The sequence below is a fragment of the Sander lucioperca genome, chromosome 7 (assembly GCF_008315115.2).
Source record: "Sander lucioperca isolate FBNREF2018 chromosome 7, SLUC_FBN_1.2, whole genome shotgun sequence".
Classification (NCBI taxonomy): Eukaryota; Metazoa; Chordata; class Actinopteri; order Perciformes; family Percidae; genus Sander; species Sander lucioperca.
Window position 1 is genome coordinate 894133 of NC_050179.1, and position 24507 is coordinate 918639.

Sequence of the window (24507 nt, forward strand, 5' to 3'; positions counted from 1 at the left end):
TCGGAGAGCTGGTGATAATGAACAGGTCACAAACCCTGCAGGAAGTGTAATGCACTGTATTTGCATTTGTTGTTGCCCACTTAACTCTTGGCTGCACTTAACTTGTGCAGCCCAGAGTAGCACTAATGACCACAGGATGCTCTTAGAATACCGGAGTACTTCAGAAGGCCACTTTAAAAGGTCATCTAGCCCAGAGAAAAATAAGTTTGTGGTTAATATGTGCACTTGTATCAATACTCGTCTCAGTCTGGATATGTGTAAACTTCACAAATACAGAATAATGGTATCCAGACATCATTGGAAAGCTTTGCAGTGCAGTGGGCCAATTATATGACTTTTGGTGCAGTGTGGTTGTATTATTTCCCAGATGTATGGGGAAATGTGGGTAGGAGGTCTATTTGCTATTGCTCATCTAGGTTGTGCACTAGCTTAACACTGTCTCTGATGCATTGTGTCCAGCAGCAAAACATCGCCCACAGTCCTCCCAGCAGGTTTAGAGTGGGATGATACAGAGATGGAGAGGCTTGTTGACTTATAATATCAATTTCCACCCCCAGTGTTATGCCTGAGGAAAAGCTTTTCAAAAAAAAAAGCTGGAAAGACCCGTGACTCGTGTGAGTACAATGCAGAGGTGTGGACGGTGTAACATCCATGGTTCACTTAAAATGTGAAGACATAATCCTGGTTACAGCCACCCAAGAACTAGGCAGTGGGTACAGTACAAGTATGTGTCATTTCACAGTCCAGGTTCAGGTAAAACACACATCCAGCCCCACATATACACTCTCACAGTGAACTTACAATGTATTTTGAAGTCTTTGTATTGCCTGTCCTCTATGGCCACCACATACAGAGAGGCACGGTCAGGAAACATTAATCCACCGGGTTTCTGTTTGACAAATCAGGCAAGGAAATAACTCTGCAATTAATCCTGGTAACATTGTAAAAAGGTCTACATTACAGCAGCGGTGAAATTTCAGTCCTCAGCCAATTACAAGTTTGAATTATTGAGGTGTTATTGTTCCCTCTGTGCACAGACTGGAATAGCAGAGCTGTTCATGATGTATAACTATCAGACTATAACAATTATTTTCCAATTGCAGAAGACAATAAACAATAATATGAGTAGTAGTTAATAATGTAACATCCCTGCTAACATTCTAGACTTCCTATTCATATAACATATATTCCCCAATCTGGCATGTTTTTTCTGTTTATGTAATGATTATTGCATTTTTGAGTATATGATATCAACAATAAAGTTAATTTATATCTATGGTTTTATCTGTGGTGTCATAGCTATTTAGTAGTATATACAGTATTGCTGTATATTTTAAAGCAGTAGGTCGGGATCCCCATCTGTTGCAAGTTTATTTTGAGGGGTTGCAAGATGGATGGAATGGAAGCTCAATTCTGCCCAGAAGTCTCTTTTTTACATTGTAGTCGTGTTTAGCCGACAATAGGTTACTGGTAGCCGGCTACAGAGCTCCGAGAGCTGTTGGTCGTATCAGCGGCCATTGCTAGTTGAGTATAGCTGACAAAAGGGGAATTTGAGCCAGGTACAGAGCACTGCGACCTGCTGGTTGTTTCAGCTGACATTACAGTTAAGTTTAGCAAACAAAAAGTGAGCATCATGCGGTGACAACAGTTAAGTTCAGGCACCAAATCGACTAGTTTAGTTTAGGAAAATGATAGTGGTTAAAACACTCCAGAGGAAAGAATGTGTTTCCTGATTGAAAGTCTTTTTTTTCCCCTTGGGAAGCGAACTCTGATCCCTGGCTTGAAAGCGCTGTCAAAAATCACAGTGTATTTCCAACCTGGTGTATGTGGCCATTGTCATGGATTTGTCATGGATTTGTCACGTACGTACGTGCGTGTGTGTGTGTGTGTGTGTGTGTGTGTGTGTGTGTGTGTGTGTGTGTGCGTGCGTGTGTGTGTGTGTGTGTGTGTGTGTGTTCTTGTTTAACTATATTTGTGGGGTCCAAAAACCGGGAATACAGTATACTTGTGGGGTCCGGACAGCTTTGTGGGGCCAAAATGCTGGACCCCACAACTTTAAAGGGCTGTTTGAGGGTTAAGACTTTGTTTTAGGATTAGGGTTAGAATTAGGTTATGGTTAGGGTGAGGGTAAGGGTTAAGGTTAGGCATTTAGTTGTGATAGTTAAGGTTAGGGTAAGGGGCTAGGGAATGCATTATGTCAATGACGGGTCCCCACAAAGATAGTGAAACGCACCTGTGTGTGTGTGTGTGTGTGTGTGTGTGTGTGTGTGTGTGTGTGTGTGTGTGTGTGTGTGTGTGTGTGTGTGAGTGAGAGAGAGTCTCTTCCTGTCCTGCCATCAACCTGGACCCAGTTACCTGCACGCCTGTCTGCAATCAGCTCATCACCTCCCTCAGCTTACACACCTTCTGTTCATCAGCTCATCATCCCTGCAGAATATTAATGGCGGCTCATCGCTAAATCTTGTTTCAGCTCCGTGGTAGATTCTCGCCTCAGACTGTACTTAGACGTACTTATCTCCATTATAAGAACTAGCTTAATAATAAGAAACAGTTGAGTGCTTTTGAGTTATGGGATCCATACTGACAAGAAGGCAAAGCAGAAAACATACTCATGCTGCACAAAATGTAAATCTTGTTGTTTTGGATAATTTACGTTTTAGGGCCTTTAAAAATTATTCATTTCGATGAGGGGTTGCAACTGTTTTAAAGGATGATATCTGTGTTATATAAATGTCAGCCTAAATCTTTAAATACTTTGCTCAAGTATTGGGTTGTAAGGACTATTACATTATTTGCTAATAATATTACATTCATGATTCAGTCATTATTTCATGGTTATTGCAGTGTTGGTTTATTTTGTCTAGGATATTTGTTACTGATGTTCCGGATCAACTTACATATCATGTCTATACACACACACACACACACACACACACACACACACACACACACACACCCTACCAGCCACTTGTCCCTGGCAAAGATGACAGTGTTGAGCATGGATTCATAGAAGAGACAGTAGCCCATCCACTCAGCTATGATGATGTCAACCTTGTCAACAGGAAGCTCCACCTCTTCCACCTTGCCTTTGAAGATGGTGATCACTGCAACACACAACATTTCTTTTAAGTCATAATCATTTTTTCATATTTTGGTGTGGAAAAAAAGTGTCTTTACAAACCCCCTAAACACTAAAATGTAGGAATGATAATGCCTAAAAGTGTATAAATGAGTATTAAGGACATATCGAAAAGCAAAGTTACGTCTCAAATCGATACATCAAATAAACATGTGACACATATAGGACAGTATTCTAACTGTGTGCAAGAAATAAATTGGTGTGTGAGACCAGAAATAAGTTTGTACAGTATGTGATACCATGACAGCCATGGTGTCCTTATGAAAATCAACCCAGCTGGGGTTTACAATGAAGGAGTGGATTTTTGCCCTCTCCGGATTAGCAGACTTCAGCTTTGTTTGTTCTGCCTTGGCCAGAAGTTATTAAAGAGTTTCCCTGGTGATACAAAGTGTCTGTCAGAATGACATGTGAACCCTGTTAGTCTAACTGGTGATTGCTTCCTGCTTCTGAAACTCAGAGCAAACATAGTGTAAACTCTCCTTTCAAATACTTGTGCATACTTGATATGCATAGGTTTATAGAGAGAACGTTGGCTGACAGGGTGGGTTGTGGAGCTATCATTTGATAGATGCACAGTAGCTTGGGAGTACATTTTCAAAGTTAAAGAGGTGTTATGATTTAAACATATGCTTTGAAGTTTCATAAGTTGGCAGCATGTGTGTACAGATGAATACAAATAAGCTGGTCCAGTGCAGTATGGAAAAATGAACACAGGATCAGAACGAGACTGTCCTCACAGATTAACGATTATTCAAAATCCTCAACGGTGTGATACCTATCACCACCCCTCTTCTTCTCCTCCTCCTCATGTGTATCTGCCAGCCAGTCATGCCTATAAGCTAGTCTGTTGCTCCCTTCACTGCAGATGAAGTGCAGTGTCAACAGGATGGAGCCAGGGGGAACAGCTGCAGGTCTTACCGCTGTCGAGGTGGTTGGCTTTGATGATCCTCTCTGAATACTCGGATATACTGGAACATTCAATCTGGCAGAAAAGACATAACAACATTAAAGCTATAGTGCGTAGTTTCTGTTGCCCCCATGAGGAATTCTAAGTAATGACAACCCTCCTCGATGCAGTTGCAAGCAGCTAAGGAGGACAAGGAGGATTAAAAAAACATGGACTCTTCAGAAGAGGTAATTATCTTCACTCGAGTTTCTGCGCGGGAACGTCACCGGACGACACAGTCTTCTGAACATAGCCATACTGAGAAATACAGAGAGAGTTTGGTGGAGCTGATAGTCTTACTTAGCTTTGTATCAACTCATTTGTCAATGGCTTGAATGTAACAGACGTTTATTAATAACAAAAAGTTACGCACTAAAGCTTTAAAACAACCATAGATGAAGGGCTGTGATGCTATCAGAGATGGGGACTCGAGTCTGAGACTCGGACTCGAGTCGCACTTAAGTCGCACAAACAGCTGACTTCAGACTTGACTTGCGACTCGACCCAAAAGACTTCAGACTCGAGCTTCGAGACTCGTCAACAACATGTTTTCATGCAATTATTGCTTTTTAAATCTAAATGTATTCATGTATTTCTATTTTCTTTCATTGGCGCATATACGTTGGGGAAACGTATGACGGGCCTCATGTCCCCTGCCCTTTGCCATAATGTGCAATGTAACGCATGCGTTATGCCTTATGTGCTCGCACTCACATAAAAAAAAATATATATTGACATGACGACACCAAGTCCTCCCGGAGTTGTGCCTTTTGTCATTAGTTTTACTTTCAATTACTTGGTAAACAGTGGCAGTAAGCCAACAGCTACGTGCAAGGTGTGTGGCACCAAGATAAATGACAACAACATCGAACTTCATCAGGCATCTCAAAACGCACCCAGATAGGTCAGTCACTCACACGCTAATGTGAAAGAGACGTTACATTTAGCATATATCGTCACAGGTAACAAGCTAACCATCGCAAAGTGTTGTGCTAATGCTGGGAACAGGCACATTGTATTGTTATAGTTAGTGGTTGCTGAGGCTCAGACATCCATGGCGCACAGGAGTCGGGACGCATGGATCCATCTCCCCAGGAACAAACGCTGTGTCGGGTGGGCAAACTCATGTGATGCGTAATTGATCCCGTGGATGATTTGTAGGCTATTAAGTGAACAAGGTGTACCCGGTCCACCAAACACTGGGCCGTCTTGACTTAATTCTGCACATAATTCTGTTGCTGTAGTCCTACTTACTATTTCATTATTTCATCCATGCGTGGCGCAGCGGATCCGTGCGCACTGTCACCTGCCGTGGAGACGCTGGCCTCACTAACCTCTCCTCCTCTGAGTCGGGTCTCCCTCGCGCTGGACTCAGTTTCACTGAGTGTACTAACACTTAGAAAATAAATGGCATTATATCAGTGAGTTCAAACTGCTTATTGTGCGTAATTTGGACTGACACTGAGATGCATGTTGTTCTGTAACTTGTGTGGCGCTGCCACTATTCTCTTGATTTCCACTTCGACATTTTTTTTGACTGAAAGAGACGTTACATTTAGCATGTATCACCACAGGTAACAAGCTAACCATCGCAAAGTGTTGTGCTAATGCTGGGAACAGGCACATTGTATCTTTATAGTTGTATCCATATGATGTGACAGACTTGGGTTCATATTTCACCAGGTCCAAGGGCTACAGGGATGTGTTAAATAGACCCCATAAAGTTATCCTACAACTGATTTTGATACTGTACTGTATGGATGGTAGCTACAGGACATGTTTTGAATTCATAAGATTTAACAATACAGTGTTAGGGACAGATCAGATGACCAGAGACTTGAGACTTGACTTGGACTCCTGGCAAAAGACTTGAGACTTGACTTGAACTTGCCCCTCAAAGACTTGAGACTCGACTTGGACTTCCAAAAAATGACTTATGAACATCTCTGGATGCTATGAGGAAGATATGTTTAATGGAATGTCTACAGCACTTGCAATAATACAGTACGTCCTCATGTCTGTGTATAATGCAGCTTCAGAAGATTTAAAATGTTACCAGAATGCCTCAGATAAAAGCTCAAACGGCAGCAATTGACCATATGGATTACAGATGTACTCGGGCTAAATTTGAAGGGGGATGCAAGAACAAAAACATCTCATAATTTCTCTTAAAGACACTGCTTTACATTATTTAAATCCCAACATTTAATGTTTATCCATATGTTTTGTTAGAAGTTTGTGATGGCGAGGCGCCCTGGAAGCTCACCTGGTTGAACGTGCGCCCCATGTACCAAGGCTTAGTCCTATCGCAGCGGCCCTTCGCTGCATGTCATCCACCTCTCTCTCCCACTTTCCTGTCTTAAGCTGTCCTATCCAATAAAGGCAAAATAGGCCAAAAAGTAATCTTAAAATATGTAATCGCTAGCTGTGGTCATAACAGGTAGTCTCTAAAGACCAGTTGTGGAAGAAGTATTCAGTCACTTAAGTAAGTATAAGCAGCACAATGTACTTATAGGACGTTTGTATTAGTCCTTTGGGTAACACTTTATTTGAAGAGTGTTCATAAGACTGACATGACACTCATTATTAGGACATGACACCTGTCATGAACATGAAGGAGTCATTTTGAGTGTTCATGACTAAGTCCAAATGGTTCCACTTTACTTGAGGTCAAGGATATTATTCATGACACCGTCATTAAAACATTTGATGATGAAATCAAACTTCATGACAGGACCAAATTATTTCACTTTACTTAAAATATACTACTAAAATATTCATGACACAATAATAATGCTCTCATGACAGCCAATGTAAAAACCAACCTCTTAATGACAGTATACTGTAATGTTAACACATAAAGCTAAATAGTTTAGTTTGATAATTGGGCCTGTCATGACACATTTATGACAGGTTATGTTGTCTAGGTTAATGGCAAGTTGTCATTACAATGACATCGATAGGTTGTAGTGTCTAGTTTAATGTCAAGTTGTCATAACACAGAGATTGTTGTCTTTGTTAATGTCAAGTTGTCATGATAGAGACATCTCGGACAATGCTAACTTTGCATTAAAAGAGTCATAATTTACCGAATGACACTTAATGACAACAGTCATGAACACTCCTTCATGTTCATGACACGTGTCATGTCATAATAATGATGGTGTCATGTCAGTCTTATGCACACCCCTTCAAATAAAGTGTTACCGTACTTTGTATATATTTTTACATATGGCATCAGTGTGTACTGTAAGTGGCATAGTTACTGTTGTAGCAGCTAGTTTTAACTTGGTGGTTTAGTCCAGTGGTTCCCAACCTACAAGCCCCCTGCTAAGGGTCACAAGATAAATCTGGGGGCTCATAAAATGATTCATGGGAGAGGAAAGAAGAAAAAACAAACTTCTGCTACCCAAAATTGTATTCATTTTTTTTAGGGATTTTTTGTTTTGGGAAATAATGGATTAGGGTCATGAGAGGTCACAAGCCAAAAAGGTTGGAAACAACTGGCTTAATGTTGTATTTTATAATCTTATCATACTTTTTGTTGTGTAAAATCTTAATCTGAAAAGAAACTGAAGCTGTCAAATAAAGTAAAGTATAAAGTATTGTAAAATGGAAATACTAGCAGAGCAAAGCGCAAGTACCTAAATGTACTTTCCACCACTGCTAAAGACAGATGAGGCTGTTTTATCAGGATGCTATTTTTTTCCTTAGGAGGTTAGTGGAATAGTGACAATCCTTTACTGAACGTCCCACTGTGGCCCTTACAGGCAGTGGCATTCCCTTCGGTCATGTTCATATGGCTCCTCTAGCTCTCGAGGGATTTATCAGAGTGAATTCCAATTCCTTGTGTATTTTGGAGTAAAGACAAATCCAGAATTAAATCTCTATTTTTGATGTATTGCTCCTGCAGCCACCATAAGGTGCTCTCTGGAGTAGAAAACAAGTTCATCTTTGTTTATTGTCTCTTTGTGGGTGGCTTCCACTGCAGTCGTAAATACGACACCGCTTGTAAAAAGATTTCAAAATTGAAAACTGGGCAGCTGGATATTTGCCAGGAGGGGTGGGAATTACAAAGGGATGGAATTCACAAGGTGACCAGCCTCTGTGCCAGTCCCTGAAACGCTGCCAGAGCATCCTACTTGTAAGTAATTAAGTTAATGATTAGTCACTGCTTAACTACAACCAGCCATTTCAGCTCCGATCGGACCTTCAACTTCCACTTTCATTAGTCGTCTGACATTTCAAATTCTTTTAAATGATCCTCACCCCACTGCTCTTTTCTTTGCCCCATTTCTCTCCCCCTGAGATACCTGCATCTCTTTCACATTTTTCTCCTTGCCTTTTCACTGTATACCTTTTCTTTTCTGAGTCCTGAGCTCCTTGTTTGACATACTATGTACTTCCTGTTTTGCTCACCAATGCAGGACTCATGGCTGATTAATTGAGGTGCCAACGATAACAGAGAAACATAATAAAGCCCCTTCATTCATCAGAATCAACTCTAGATACTTCTAGTAAGCAGCTCCCAAACAAAATGAGAACATAATTCAACGGGAGGCATTTGTCAATACCAACCCCTTGCAGCATCAGGGAGCCTAAGAGTATAGATTTTCACCTGAGTTTGTTCACTCTGTTCCACCAAACCTGGGACTGGTTTGTCAGAGGTGTGCAGACTTATTCATGCTGCAAGAGGTCCATTTGCTTGTAATCAAAAAGGGTGTTGTGGTTTTGGACATTTCTGTTATGGTTTCAGTATTTTGCATTGTATTTTGTTCTATTTCTGTTGCCTGTTTGTAGTTTTCTGTATGTTTCCTGTTTTTGTATATTTATTCTGTATTTTTCTGTTCCCTTGTAAATTTATCCAGTGTTGTGTATTGTGGTCTGTGTATATTTTGTTGTGTATTTTTCTGTTCCCTGTTGTGCATTTCCCTGTTTATGTTCTGTTTCCTGTTTTATTTTGATAGTCTGTTTTCTGTCTTGTCATGTCTAGTTTTGCTTCCTGTGTTTTCCCGCCTGTGTGATTGTCTAATGTGCTCCACCTTTTCCCCAACCCTGGTGTCACCTGTCCTGTGTTCGTTACCTAGTTTATTTAGCCCCTGTGTTTCCTTTGTATCTTGTCAGATCGTTTTGAGTCTTCGTCTGGTCAGTTTGTGTGTGCTTTACCTCCCTGTGTTAGTCAATTCTAGTTTGTTACTCCCTGGATTTCCTTTTTTTATCTGTTCCTGGTTTTTTGAAGACTTTTGAGGTTTTTTGGTTTTCATTTCCTTGTGTTTTGTATTTTTTGAGTAGTAGTCTTTTGCCCTTGGTTTTTGGGGACTAGCTCGATTCGCATTTTCCTTGTTTTTGTATAAATAAATCCTCAAGCTCAACCTTTCTCCTGCCTGCCTTCCTCTCTCTGCGTTTGGGTCATATTATTCCCTGTCACACAACAAAGGGGACTTTTGAATCAACTCAAGGTGCTGTGGTTCTTAAAAAAAGGGCAAACCCAGACTGGGACATTTGTGGAGAGACCAGGCTAAAAAATAGAAGCACTCAGTTTTGACTCTCATGGAAGAATTAGGTCTGCGGGGGCTTTTATTTTGGAGACAAATGGATTCGACATGCTGTGTAAGCAACACACCAACTGTGACATGGACAAATAAGGAAATATCAACTTGGATGTTTCCTTTTTTTTTTTTTTTTTTTTTTGGTGGTGAAAATGAAATCCTGGCTTCTGCTTTCTAGCTGAGGTCTTCAGTTTCACACTGAGCATGCATAGGGTGCAAGGATTTGACATTGGCACTGCCACCCTGGAGCAGCCCTATTCTCTGCTGTCTATTAGCGGAGGCTGCTGGTGGCGCCCGCAGCCTTCTGTCTGTATTTCAGTCAACTGCTCACACACAACACAGATTGCCCTGCCAATTAAAAACCAGGCTTTATGCGTCAGCCCTCTAATTGGCAATGATTCTGTATCTCTCTCTGTCTGAATCTCTGCGAGAAGAGACAGCCATTAGCCATGTGTCCATCAGAGTCAATATTCAGTGGGAGCACTGAGGCCTCGAGGCGTGTTTAGAGTCAACACACCCTCATACAATGCCTCTTGCACCTCTCACTAGTGTCAGGAAGAGTCACTGTCACTGTAGTCATCCCTCCCACTTAAATCCTAATTTAGGATTCCTAATTTAGTATTTAAGTTTAGGTTCAGTTTGATTCCTGTAGTTTTGAAAGAATTTTAAGCTGCATTACGACTTTTTGTTTGTAAATTCTACAACAAGCATATGAACAAACTTGTATACTATTAGCTTATCAACTAGCTAATATTTAGCCATGCTTGCCTAATGTTACATCCAGGAGAAACCGAGCAACATGGGCATCTCATGTCAACAGCAGGAGTTTTTAACTCTCAAGACCCATTTGTGGTCTGTCACATTCTGAGAAAAGTAAGTTTAATGGAAAGTAGCTAAAGCCTGCTTGAAATGTCACTGGACTACGTCCCACGCTAATTTGCATATATGTGCAACTGTTTACCTCCTGTATATACAAAATTGAAAAGAAAAATGTATTAAAAAAATCTTAACTTTACAGACACTAACTGGCTTCACCATTAGCTATTATTGTTTTGTTTTTTTTATCAAGTTGCTACAATTTCAGGAAGGAACCGCTGGGGTCGGGTGCGCTGCCACATGGGTGGCAGTGAAGGTCAGGGGCCTCGACGGACCAGACCCGGGCAGCAGACGCTGGCTCTGGGGACGTGGAACGTCACCTCTCTGTGGGGGAAGGAGCCGGAACTTGTGCGGGAGGTGGAGCGCTACCAGTTGGATCTGGTGGGGCTTACCTCTACGCACAGTCTCGGTTCTGGAACCATACTCCTGGATAGGGGTTGGACTCTTTTCTTCTCCGGAGTTGCCCAGGGTGTGAGGTGCCGGGCGGGTGTGGGGATACTCACAAGCCCCCGGCTGAGCGCTGCTACGTTGGAGTTTACCCCGGTGGACGAGAGGGTCGCCTCCCTACGCCTGCGGGTTGTGGGGGGGAAAACTCTGACTGTTTTTTGTGCGTATGCACCAAACAAGAGCTCGGAGTATTCGGCCTTCTTGGAGACCTTGAATGGAGTCCTGTATGGGGCTCCAGTGGGGGACTCCATAGTTCTGCTGGGGGACTTCAACGCGCACGTGGGAAATGATGGAGACACATGGAGAGGCGTGATTGGGAGGAACGGCCTCCCTGATCTAAACCAGAGTGGTTGTTTGTTGTTGGACTTCTGTGCTAGTCATGAATTGTCTATAACGAACACCATGTTCGAACATAGGGATGCTCATAAGTGTACTTGGTACCAGAGCACCCTAGGCCAAAGGTCAATGATCGATTTTATAATCGTTTCATCTGATCTGAGGCCGTATGTTTTGGACACTCGGGTGAAGAGAGGGGCAGAGCTGTCAACTGATCACCATCTGGTGGTGAGTTGGATCAGAGGGTGTGGGAAGACTCTGGACAGACCTGGTAAGCCCAAACGGGTAGTGCGGGTAAATTGGGAACGTCTGGAGGAGGCCCCTGTCCGACAGACTTTCAACTCACACCTCCGGCGTAGCTTTTCGTGCATCTCTGTGGAGGCTGGGGGCATTGAACCCGAGTGGACAATGTTCAAAGTTTCCATTGCTGAAGCTGCGGCGGGGAGCTGTGGTCTTAGGTGCCTCAAGGGGCGGTAACCCATGAACACCGTGGTGGACACCGGTGGTCAGGGAAGCCGTCCAACTGAAGAAGGAGTCTTTCCGGGATATGTTATCCCAGAGGACTCCGGAGGCAGTTGCAAGGTACCGAAGGGCCCGAAGGGCTACAGCCTCTGCCGTGAAAGAGGCAAAGCAGCGGGTGTGGGAAAAGTTCGGAGAAGACATGGAGAAGGACTTTCGGTCGGCACCAAGGTGCTTCTGGAAAACCGTTCGCCACCTCAGGAGGGGGAAGCGGGGAACCATCCAAGCTGTGTACAGTAAGGATGGGACGCTGTTGACCTCAACTGAGGAAGTAATAGGGCGGTGGAAGGAGCACTTTGAGGAACTCCTAAATCCGACTAATACGCCCTCTATGGTAGAGGCAGAGCTGGAGGATGATGGGGGATTGTCGTCAATTTCCCTGGTGGAAGTTGCTGAGGTAGTTAAACAACTCCACAGTGGCAAAGCCCCAGGGATTGATGAGATCCATCCAGAAATGCTTAAAGCTCTGGGTGTGGAGGGGTTGTCTTGGTTGACACGCCTCTTCAACATTGCGAGGCCATGGTTCTCAGCAGGAGATCTATATTTTAATAATTTGACTTTACTTGCATTGCTTTTTGTGGATGATGTGGTCCTGATGGCATCATCGGCCTGTGACCTTCAGCACTCACTGGATCGGTTCGCAGCAGAGTGTGAAGCGGCTGGGATGAGGATCAGCACCTCTAAATCTGAGGCCATGGTTCTCAGCAGGAAACCGATGGAGTGCCTTCTCCAGGTAGGGAATGAGTCTTTACCCCAAGTGAAGGAGTTCAAGTACCTTGGGGTATTGTTCGCGAGTGAGGGGACAATGGAGCGGGAGATTGGTCGGAGAATCGGCGCAGCGGGTGCGGTATTACACTCAATTTATCGCACCGTTGTGACGAAAAGAGAGCTGAGCCAGAAGGCAAAGCTCTCAATCTACCGGTCAGTTTTCGTTCCTACCCTCACCTATGGTCATGAAGGCTGGGTCATGACCGAAAGAACGAGATCCAGGGTACAAGCGGCCGAAATGGGTTTCCTCAGGAGGGTGGCTGGCGTCTCCCTTAGAGATAGGGTGAGAAGCTCAGTCATCCGTGAGGAGCTCGGAGTAGAGCCGCTGCTCCTTCGCGTCGAAAGGAGCCAGTTGAGGTGGTTCGGGCATCTGGTAAGGATGCCCCCTGGGCGCCTCCCTAGGGAGGTGTTCCAGGCACGTCCAGCTGGGAGGAGGCCTCGGGGAAGACCCAGGACTAGGTGGAGGGATTATATCTCCAACCTGGCCTGGGAACGCCTCGGGATCCCCCAGTCGGAGCTGGTTAATGTGGCTCGGGAAAGGGAATTTTGGGGTCCCCTGCTGGAGCTGCTACCCCCGCGACCCGCTACCGGATAAGCGGAAGAAGATGGATGGATGGATGCTACAATTTCATCAACTTGTGTGAATTCTTAGTCAAGAACAATGGTTAAGATTTGTTGCTGTGATTAAAAATAGAGAGAAAGTTGCTAAGTTGGCAACTCTCTTTAGCTTGCTGTATGAACAACTTTATACACCAACCACTCCTTTACTGTGGTTCTTTTGTCTTTTGGGTTTTAAGTGTAACACAGAGAGCAGTTATCTAAATTACAAGACTCTTTGACACTCGTGAATGAGACGCACAATGATTTATTGAGCCCTTTTGGTCGAAGGCTGGATCATATCCTGTCGATGTGCACTGCAAACAACACATATTAAACCACTTGTTTAAAATCTGTTCCGCGATCATTTGATTTCAGAGTTGCTTTAGCTTTTTGGACCCTGATATACCTGCTTGCAGATCAAGTTCACATCAGCCCTCTGTTATTTCATGCTGGGCAGGCAGCTTACAATCTGCACATGTGAGCTTGTGGATAATGATGCTGCCCGTGGTTTTATATCAGGGGTTGGTGAGAGCTGGAATGATTATGGACTGACCACATAAAATACACAATGTATTTACTGTTACTTGTTGGTGTTTATTTATTTATGAGATCCCACATACTGCTCTCCTGCTGTCCTTTCCCTTTAATGTACATTCCCTCTGCAAATAACATTATTTGATATTTTTGTAACGTTATCAGGGAGAAAAATATTCAGGCAAAATAAAAAAGAACAAACTAAAAAAGTAACCCGTGTTAGATGCTAGTTTTAAAAGATATTTGAGTTTACTATTCATTTTAATTAGTTGTTGACGATGTACGATACATTATATTACATATGGGCTCAGTGTTTCATGATTATATGGCTCTGATACATACGGAATTCAGCAGTCTTTTATGGGTACTCTGTGGAGCCAGAATAGAGGTTATCACTTTTCCTTTTTATGTAACGAGGTCCATATGACAGAGTGATGTTTTTGTTGGCCCAGAGCCCAGTCCTTGCACCTCACAAGCCCATCGCTCACATTGATCTTTATGAGCTTTAGGTACGATAAAGGTGTTGGGCACTGGTGCAGAACTCAAACCGAGAGCATCTAAGTAAAATGTGCACAAAATCCCTAAATTCTTAGACCCATTTATGTGGATAAATCTTTCCCAGATGGACGGAAGAAATGCAAGTGTGAGGTAAAGGAAAAGGAACTGAAGTGATATTTCAGTTTAAAGTACAAAGACAGGGATAGAGGAACCGAGCGCGACAGCAGAATAGGGAAGGAAAACAAATAAGACGCAAGAAATCACACACACACACACACACACACACATAATGTCAACAAGTAGCTCAGAACAAGTCAGTTGGCATTTCCAAGTTAATCACTCGTCCCCCTGAAGCAAATACACGCTGTCGGGAGCAAAAAATAAGTTCCACGTGGTTAACCCAAGCTGGTGGTGTGTATCCAGCATGTATTCTCAGACATGCCCTGACTGGCAATCACCTCTGCTCCAGTACACGATAACAGAAAGTGCTCTTAAACCGCTACGACTACGAGGCTGTCAACCTGCCGGAGGGGCCACACACTTTTATCACCTGCCCGTCACACTGGATATTCTTCGAAAGATTATAGGTAGCCTGAGGAAAAATGTTTAACACTTATATACAGAGAGCCGGTCATGCACATACAGTAAAAACAGATATTGATTTTGTAAATATGGATGATGCTCAAAGACTGAGATGGCTGTTCACATGTGAAACATGCATTAGCTAGTTATCTTGAGAAAGCCTGGGAGAACCGAAAAAATGCTCTTTACCGAGATAATTTGTAGATATTAGTTTGTATGTACTCTTTTGTTTTTTGTTTGTTATTCACACGATTTCTCCACGATTTGTGTACGTGAGACCGGAAGATTCCTATTAAATAATGGTGTCTTGTAATCCCATATGGGATGGGCCAAATTTTTGGCATGACACAGAAATAAAATAAAACTAACTAACTAACTAACTACAGTACATGCAAACAGTGTGAGCAGCTTGTCAGGCTGGGCTCCGCAGTGATTAGAGCCTGATGGTTCAGCATGATGACGCTCCACTGAAAGGAAACACGTCTTACCCCATACACGTGCTTTGCCCCCGCTTTGGCCGCAAACATGGACAGGATCCCAGTCCCACTTCCAACATCCAACACTATTTTGTCCTTGAAGACGTGTTTGTTGTGGTACATGGAGTTCCTGTAGGTGAGCGTCCTCACTTCGTCCTTCAGCATCTCCTGGATTAGCATACGACAACAAAATATGAAGAAGATGTTGACACAGCTAACCCCTGCGGGGAGTGACAATTGGTTTTGTTGATTTAAAATTACTGGCTGGACAATGGGAATCTGGATTTGCTGTAATATCAGCAGTGGAGCGGCGACAAATAACACACAGCCTCCCCCCGTAATCTTACTCTATCACGTCTCAGCCGTACGGTTCTACATTCAAATCCATAGTTGGTGTTTTCCGAATAAGCCGCCCCATGAGCCTCCAGGCTCAGCCTGTCTGCATTTCTTACCGAGTGCATGCATGTGTGAGTGTGAAGAATATTTAGAAATGACACAAAAATTACACCTGACCTACTTTCCAAGAAATATCAAAGATTCATCTCACAGGCCACACTAGAGGAACGTGATCTTTTTTAAAACATTCTGTCTCCTCTCCTTACAATGCAGCTGAACTCTGATAGAAAAGGTAACCATGTAGAATGCTTCAAGTATCATCTTGAATACTGGAATTATGAGACACAAAAAAATAAAAACATTTTTTTAAACAATATGTTTAATAACGGCTCACTGTTGATTAAGATTGAAGTATGTCTTCATCAAAGTTGCACCAGTCCTCCAGCATTCTCCATCAAGTCCAGACTTTGTGTAGCACTAAGCTAAATAAGAGGTAAGCCTCCCAGAAATATCCTCTCATGCAGGGTTCAGATCTCATGTCCTTTGATGGGATTGGCTGACTGTAACCATACCCATGGTTCTAACCATCTATGACATATGGGATTTGGTTGTTATAGGTTGTTTGGGTAGTACAGCGCAGGAGGAGGCTTGGAGGCTCAGTTCAGGAAAAATGTCACACAGGATCATCATTAAAGTGCCTTGCCAACACACAATAGAGGAGTCTATAATAATGAGGTCTAGAAAGAAAAAGAAGAAGCTAAAAAAGCCACAAGTAGACCAATGTCAACAGACAACAAAGGCCAATTTGTGGCAATGGGGGTCCGCTGACGTACATTTTGTCATCTGCCCAAGTCTGTGAGGGTCAGCTATTCCTGGAGTATGATTAAGGGTTTAGTTGGAATGTTCTACAGAATTTAGTAACTTTTGTCTGATTTTGTTCTAATTTTAAACCAAATTATTATTGGAAACATTGGCAAAAACCCATGGGGAAAATGGTATAGATTCAATTTCAAGGAACATTTGTAAAAATACAACTTGGGACTTGTAATTTAGCCATTACTCCTATTGGTTATGATGACATTTTATCCCCATGCTTCACTTCGGAAATCTAAAGCCAAAGCAGCTGTGTTAAAGGTGAATGGAGAAACCACACCACAGATCAAACAGGAAGTCTGCGGTTTAACTATATTATCTGAGCCACTTATGGGGAAGTGAAAAGGCAAACATAACTGTCCATTTAAACTTCAAGTCAATCTTGCAGGGATATTTCCTGGTTTAGTTTTGATCCACTGCATCTCCACACATAGTTGTGTTTGCACCCAGGTTTACAATGCGATGGATAACTTGTGTTCATTAATTGGCATTAGATATCTAACAACAACATACTGTGCAATGTGAAAAATAACTTGTTAGCATTATGACAGTTATGCTACACTGCAGTATAAATATGGGTATATTTGTCATATAAGAGTTGTATTTGCTACACCATATGCAGAGCAATTACCACTATCTGATGTACAATGAGTATTTGAAGGACAACTATTAACGACAGGCAGTACAAGAGTCCCTGAGCTTGTGGTGGTAATGCAAACAGGAATGTGCAAACGGATTTTTTTAGTTCCTGAGAATATTTGGTCAAAAACAGTCATCATGCATGTTGCACATCTGTCTAATTATCCCTGACAAGAACACACAGAAACAAGAAAACAGATAAATATACTGTAGGACATGCAGGCATACCTCATGTATACCAAAGTGGGCATAAGAGTCAAAGTAGTAGTCTCGTGAGGTCATCTCCTCTGGGCTAAGAAATTTGGACATCTTTCCCCGCCCAGGACAGCTGGGAAGGCTGGCAGCATGGGGCGTGTGTGGCGGCAGAGGAGGCCGTGAGGCATGCTGGATGGAAGGCACCGGCTTGGGCAACGAGGTTGGCTGTGCCGACTGGGATGGAATTATACGGATTGGCCGTGGCTGTGGTTGCTACAAAGAGAGATAAAGAAGAAAAACAATTCATTGGGGTTGAGGACTCTGGATCGCACCGTTGTGACGAAAAGAGAGCTGAGCCAGAAGGCAAGGCTCTCAATCTACCGGTCAGTTTTCGTTCCTACCCTCACCTATGGTCATGAAGGCTGGGTCATGACCGAAAGAACGAGATCCAGGGTACAAGCGGCCGAAATGGGTTTCCTCAGGAGGGTGGCTGGCGTCTCCCTTAGAGATAGGGTGAGAAGCTCAGTCATCCGTGAGTAGAGCCGCTGCTCCTTCGCGTCGAAAGGAGCCAGTTGAGGTGGTTCGGGCATCTGGTAAGGATGCCCCCTGGGCGCCTCCCTAGGGAGGTTTTCCAGGCACGTCCAGCTGGGAGGAGGCCTCGGGGAAGACCCAGGACTAGGTGGAGGGATTATATCTCCAACCTGGCCTGGGAACGCCTCGGGATCCCCCAGTCGGAGCTGGTTAATGTGGCTCGGGAAAGGGAAGTTTGGGGTCCCCTGCTGGAGCTGCTACCCCCGCGACCCGTTACCGGATAAGCGGAAGAAGATGGATGGATGAGGACTCTGGGCTTTTATTATTCAAACCACTTTCTGAGTAAGAAACAAAACGAGGATATAACAGCAACTTGGCATCACATTGTGTGGTTTGGATTCATGGGCAGTGATTGGCTTAGACTCATCAGCCATTCCACTTAAAAATGTAATCTGCTCTCATCCCTCTCAGCTCATCTGTCAGTCTACTCCACTGTCAACAGAAGGCAGAGATGGCCAGAAAGCTCTGCTCTGCACAGACGGTACACCCATAACGCCATGATTATCACCTCTAAGGCCAGCTGGGAAGGTCTAGTCATAGTATGTGTGTGTGTGTGTGTGTGTGTGTGTGTGTGTGTGTGCCGAGAGAGAGTGAGAGAGAGAGAGAGAGAGAGAGAGAGAGAGAGAGAGAGAGATGGAGAAATGGACTCCCTGCATCTCAGTTTTGAGCAGTAAGCCATTCTGGTGTGTATTCTCATTCCAACTTTTTAGCCTTCTAAAAATAAAATGATAAATAATTGGCAAGGTGGATGAAAATATGGGGTGTTATCAGTGATGCATCTGCATTTAATTTTTAATCTGAAAGAAGCAAAAAAAAATAAAGATTGAAAGGCTTGTGTCGAAGGAAAGCGAATAAAGGTATAGGACAAGCTCCATCTGAAACATATTTTCTCTTCAGTTTGCATTCATACAGTCTGATCTTGCTGAACACCCTGACACATGCTGCTGCTAGAATTTAAACCATTTCTTGCATGTTTTAAGATTTGCTACTGTATCTTTCAGATCTTCAGTTTATGTGCCACATCTTCACCTCCATCTGAGGCCATTCAGCTTTTATAATCTTCATTAATGAGGCAATGGACAGCAGAAATATGTTCAGCTTAAAGAGATACTGTATTTTGCTGATTTAAGCTCTGGGTCATGGCAGTGTGGGCAGTGTGTGTAGATGAACGGTGTGTGGCATTCCTCTATGGCTGCAGAGCACGGAGCAGCCGGGGTCTGCCGAGATCTCAGCTGACCTCCGTGCCGCGTTTCATCTCGGCAGACATCAGCTGCTCCGTGCACTGGCACCACGGAGGGAAGCCAAACACTGTTCATCTAAACACACTGCCCACACAGAGATGGCACAGAGCTGGATTAAAAAGTTGTACTGTGGAGTGGGTAAGACGGCAGTAGTGGCAGGCTAGCAGATACTGTTGACTTGCGCTAGCCTAGCACCAGTACATTAACTAATGTTAAAATAGACACCTTAATTAACTGTTATTAACAGTTAGTCAAGGCTTATTACTGCATTAACTAATGGTAAAATAGACACTTTAGTTAACTGTTTTTAACAGTTATTCAAGGCTTAATATTGCATTTACTAATGATATAATAGACACCTTAATTAACTGTTATTAGCAGGTAGTCAAGGCATTAACAAATGGTAAAATAGACGCCTTAGTTAACTGTTACTAACAGTTTGCCCAGGCTTTTTACTATATTAAATAATCGTAAAATAGACACCTTAGTTAACTGTTATTAACAGTTAGTCAAGGCTTAATATTGTATTTACTAATGGTAAAATAGATGCCTTATTTAACTATTACTAACAGTTGGTCAAGGCTTATTACTACATTAACTGACGTTACAATATACACCTTAATTAACTTTTATTAACTAATGGTAAAATAGACACCTTAGTAGTAATTAACAGTTAGTTAAGGCATTAACTAATAGTAAATAATGAATCGCTTGATACCTGAGTTAACAAGAACAAACATGAGCATTGTTAATACATGTTTATTAGACACCTAATTTAACTGTAATTAACGGTTAATTAATGCTTATTAATGCATTAAGTAATGCTAATGAATGCACCCTTATTGTAAAGTGTTACCGACGACACAATCTTCTGAACATAGCCATACTGAGACATACAGAGAGAGCTGTGTGGAGCTGATATTCTTAATTAGCTTTGTAGCAACTCATTTGGCAATAGCTTGAATGTAACGGACGTTTATTAATATCAAAAAGTTATGCACTAAAGCTTTAACATTCAACCCAAATAACATTTAGTTGATGTACCGCCAGCATTTCATTGAGCATTACAGCAGGGAACATGAGAACATTGAGAGACTCTGCTTGGTCAAGTTTACAGACTTTTTGATTAATTGCTATATAAAAGATCTCACGCTTTGCGAGGAACTTGTAATTAAAAGGGAAAGCCCAACTGTTGAACTTCTCTTAATCCTTTAAGCCATGCATGATGAAGATCTAAAGAGGGAGCACTTTGGTACAGTGCAGCATATTAACCTACTATTTCTGTGAGAGATATAGCTCTCACAGAAATAGTAGGTTAATATGATGTAAATATAATTAACATGTTATGATTAACATATATGTCAATCATAAAATGTTAATCATTTGGATCATCAAGGAGCCTTTACTGTAGCTGCCTGGAGATGCCTGTTTCTATTGATGTATCACTTCATTTATTTAATCTGAAAAGACAAACAGATGTTTCCATTTAGCAACTGACCTAAAGTCACACTCAGCTCAGTTATGATAAGAAATCTTGGCATCTTCTAAAAAAAAATTCCAACAGTGAAAGCAAAAGAAAGCATGATTTTTCTGAACAGCTGGCTCCAAGCCAACATTTAAAGAGCCAATAATTACAAGACAGTGCCACAGAAGCTGTGATTAAGGCTGTCAAGTTTAATACAGAATCGATGAGGACTTTCTATAAGTTGCAACGCAGAAAAACGAAATTGCTCAATCTTTCATTAACGGAAAGATTGAAGTAGACTTGGGGGGCAGTACGGTCAGAGGAGAGCAGCTGCAGCGAGTGTAACCAAGATGCTTACACAGGAAGGAGAGGGTGGCACACATCCTTGCCTCTGACCCACCAGACAGATAAACACATTTGGGGTTGTATTTCAGACTGGATCCTCCTCCTTACACAGAGGTGATGATTGTTATTTGAGAAGGGCATTCAATTGACACTTATGAGGGGACATACAGTCATTTTGTACCTGTTAAAGATGACGCCTGTTTGTGAACTGTTTCATAAGTCAGTGGTAACGTCAAGTAGATGGATTTGTAAGGTAAACTCTGTCTGCTGAAAGGAAATGAGTGTTTCAATGCATGTCTGGAGAGAGATAACACATAGATGACTAAAAGGCATTAATGGCCTACTGTAGGTATGGCGTTTTTCTGTGATAAGGTCAAAGGAAATCAGCATCACAGTCCAGAAAGAGAATCACTTTGGTCCTCTGCCATTACGGCACTTACTGTAGGTGCTTCTGAGAACGCAAATATTCCAAAGCAGCAGTGTCTTCTTACCATAATGTAAGAGGTGCCTGCTGCCCTCAGACGTGAGCGCATTGATAAAATGTTGAGAGCTTGAGGAAGGCTTCTCCCATGACTAAACTTGCTTTGAGGTAACTTTTTTGCTAAATGAATAATGTAGGCTACATGAGACTCCAACTTCACAGAGTGTTTTGGATCTTTTAATCATTACTTATCAGCACTGCTCCTTTAGTATCCAGTCACATTGTGAATACAGATGTGGCACTGCACTCAACCAAACACTGGGCTTATGTTGTGCTCTGATGTTAATAGAAAAGCTACAGAAGATGACTTCTATAATGAAATGTAAAAGAATAATGAGTATTTGAGGAGGGGGCTTCAAATCAATCAATCAAATCAATAACATTTAGTGTAAAATCCCCATTAAACATGGTCTGAGTACAAATAAAGGAACACAGAAATAACAGACAGCAACAACAAAAATTGAACAGCATTAAAGCAGAAATAATAAACAATACAAAACCAGCAACATAAGACAATGAGTGAAAAAGGTTAGTTTGTGAAGGACGCAGAAAGGATGGTGTGTTATGGTTGGCTAAAATGAAATGAGTGGAGGTGGGTTTTTTAATCTATATTTAAAAATGTCAACTGAGTGAGCTTCTTTTTTATGTAGTGGTAGGCCATTCCACAGATGACGGACACAGTAGGAGAATGCTCTATAACCAACTGATATTTTGTTTACTAGGGGAATGGTCAGGAGACCAGAATCAAGGGGGCGGAGAGAGCGTGCTGGTGTATATGATGTAATGAGCTCAGATTTAAAAAAAAAAAAAAAATTACAGCTGCACTTTCATATGGCTCTTCATAGTTTGGCTTATTTAAAGCTAATGTACTTGCACTTACTTCTTGCTGTCTGGAGATTATACCTTCAAGGTTGAAAGCACTTAATTGGAAGTGGCTTTGGATAAAAGCCTCAGCTAAATGGCATGTAATGTAATGTAATAAACGGTAAAAGATAAATGGTACAGGGATCCCCACTGAGAGACCTATATGGAGCCAATAATGTAGATTCGTAAGTCACTGACGCATCATGTCTTCAGCTCCAACTGCTTTTCCTCGATAACTGCTCCACACATCAAGTCCCAGCGTCCTCCGTTTGCTCCTGCAGTACCGTGGACAGCGCAACTTCTGCTCTCAGCGCAGCACACTCTGTCCCGTTCAGCCTCATCATGCTCACAGCATGTTCTTTTTAAAACGGGTTGCCTTTATTTAAATACATCCCAACATATTTAGCTTTATTTAGACGTTGTCTATCCGAGGACGGGTGGGCAGCTGGTCATGTTGTAAGGGTAGGAGTCCTGTCTTCTAAATAAAAGTGGAATCACTATGAAACCCCTGCAGAACACACTAACCTTGGGAGGTACATGGCTTGGTTTTTCCATGTGTAGCCTACTCGATGTTGGAATTATACTCACTTGCCTCGCGCCTGCTCTGCGCACAATGCCTGTTTTATCGGGGAGCTAAACATCCCTGCAGAGATGGAGCCTGTCTTATCACTCAGACTGCTGTCTCACTATCCGGACAGTATGTCGCATTTTGTCCGAGGCGCAACTTCTACTAAAAGGTAGGACACATGCTGCAGACAGGAGGCATTTGGAACTCTGACAGAGCACTCTCATTTTGACTTCTGAAATACCAAAGGTGTCACTCACACTTACCTCAATGCTCTCAGACTCCGCCATTTTTCTCCTGAGGAGCATGCAGCGGGACGAGTGCTTAATTCCCATAGGAGCCAGCAAAAACAGGTGCTCACACTTGACAGAAGTAAGGAGGATGAGAAACCCGTATGCGCCTCAACGATTTTTCTCCGTAGTTCTTTTTCAGTCAATACTAGCCTAATTCTCATTCACATCCCAAACTGCAATGTTCTTTAAAAATTCTAAGACTCGGAAAAGACACAAAACTACACGAGGTCCCCAGAGCTTTGCAGCCGCTGTTGCAATTAAGTGCAGAGGATTCCATGGCGCGAAAGTTTGCAGTCCCCCGGTGTGCTTTCCTGGAGAGCATGAGAGGGAAAGGCATCATTTGGCACTAGCTGAGATAAGATTGATATAAATGCATCGTCCTGTCCCCATGACACGGCAAGCGCAGATAGGCGTCTCAGAAGATTGCAGCAGTAAAAGCAGCAGATTGTCATGAAAACACTGCTTTAAGCCCCACTTTAATTAACTCCTCTACAGTAACACTGTTTCTAAAAATAGTACCGCTTCCGCTGCTGTCTCTCAGAGGGGAAAGACTTGCCGCTGAGTACATGCACAGAAATCTGCGAATTTCTTATTACCACATGCACCCCCTCTGCTCTTCATTTGAAATGGATCTCCTCTGGAATTCAGCTCTTTGCTTCATTTATCCCGCTCTCCATCCTCGCAAAGTGCTGAACGCCGCCTGCCCAGAGAAAGTTGGAGTTTGGTTCCTGGTGGTTGAAAAGCCAGGACGCTCTGTGCTGTGCTCTGTTGCGCGCGCACACTGTACACACACACGCGCACGCATGCACGCACGCACACACACACACACACACACACACACACACACACACACACACACACACACACACACACACACACACACACACAGAGAGAGAGAGTGTAGAGAATGAGAGTAAGTGTAGAGAATAGATAGATAGATAGATAGATAGATAGATAGATAGATAGATATTTATTGATCCCAAAAATGAGAAATTACAGTGTTAGCAGCAAAATCAGTCACACAGCACAGAATATACATGAAATACTAGGATACAATATACATGAAATAATAGGATACAATATACATACATACAATATACATGAAATAATAATAGGATAGAATACAAGAACAAATATTTAAAATATATACAAGTTGGAATACAAGAATGAGAGAGAGAGAGAGAGAGAGAGAGAGAGAGAGAGAGAGATAGTGTGAGGAAGGGACCACTCCTGTCTCCCTGGCTGTAGGGGCAGTGTCAGAACTGGCTGCTGTTCGCACGCATGTTACATGCTTCACCTGCTCTGCTCACTCCAGGGGTGAACCAGGGCAACCTCAACACACACATTCA

At 42.7% G+C, this 24507-nt stretch overlaps 1 protein-coding gene across 3 annotated transcripts in view; it reads right to left on the reverse strand.

The window, feature by feature from the left end:
* LOC116038609 (protein arginine N-methyltransferase 8-B) overlaps nt 1–23910 on the reverse strand; it is a 31963-nt gene extending 8053 nt beyond the window's left edge. The window contains exons 1-6 of one of the 3 annotated variants that reach the window (XM_031283133.2): nt 23132–23908; nt 17347–17586; nt 15283–15438; nt 4058–4121; nt 2962–3104; nt 802–889 (exon numbers count right to left, since the gene is read on the reverse strand). In XM_031283133.2, coding sequence (XP_031138993.1) covers nt 802–889; nt 2962–3104; nt 4058–4121; nt 15283–15438; nt 17347–17586; nt 23132–23200 — 760 coding nt within the window. In that variant the 5' untranslated portion in view covers nt 23201–23908. Of the gene's footprint in view, nt 1–801; nt 890–2961; nt 3105–4057; nt 4122–15282; nt 15439–17346; nt 17587–22825; nt 22847–23131 lie in introns of those variants that run through there. The other 2 variants (XM_036003237.1, XM_036003236.1) reach the window with 2 other exon arrangements.
* Nucleotides 23911–24507: the final 597 nt, after the last annotated feature.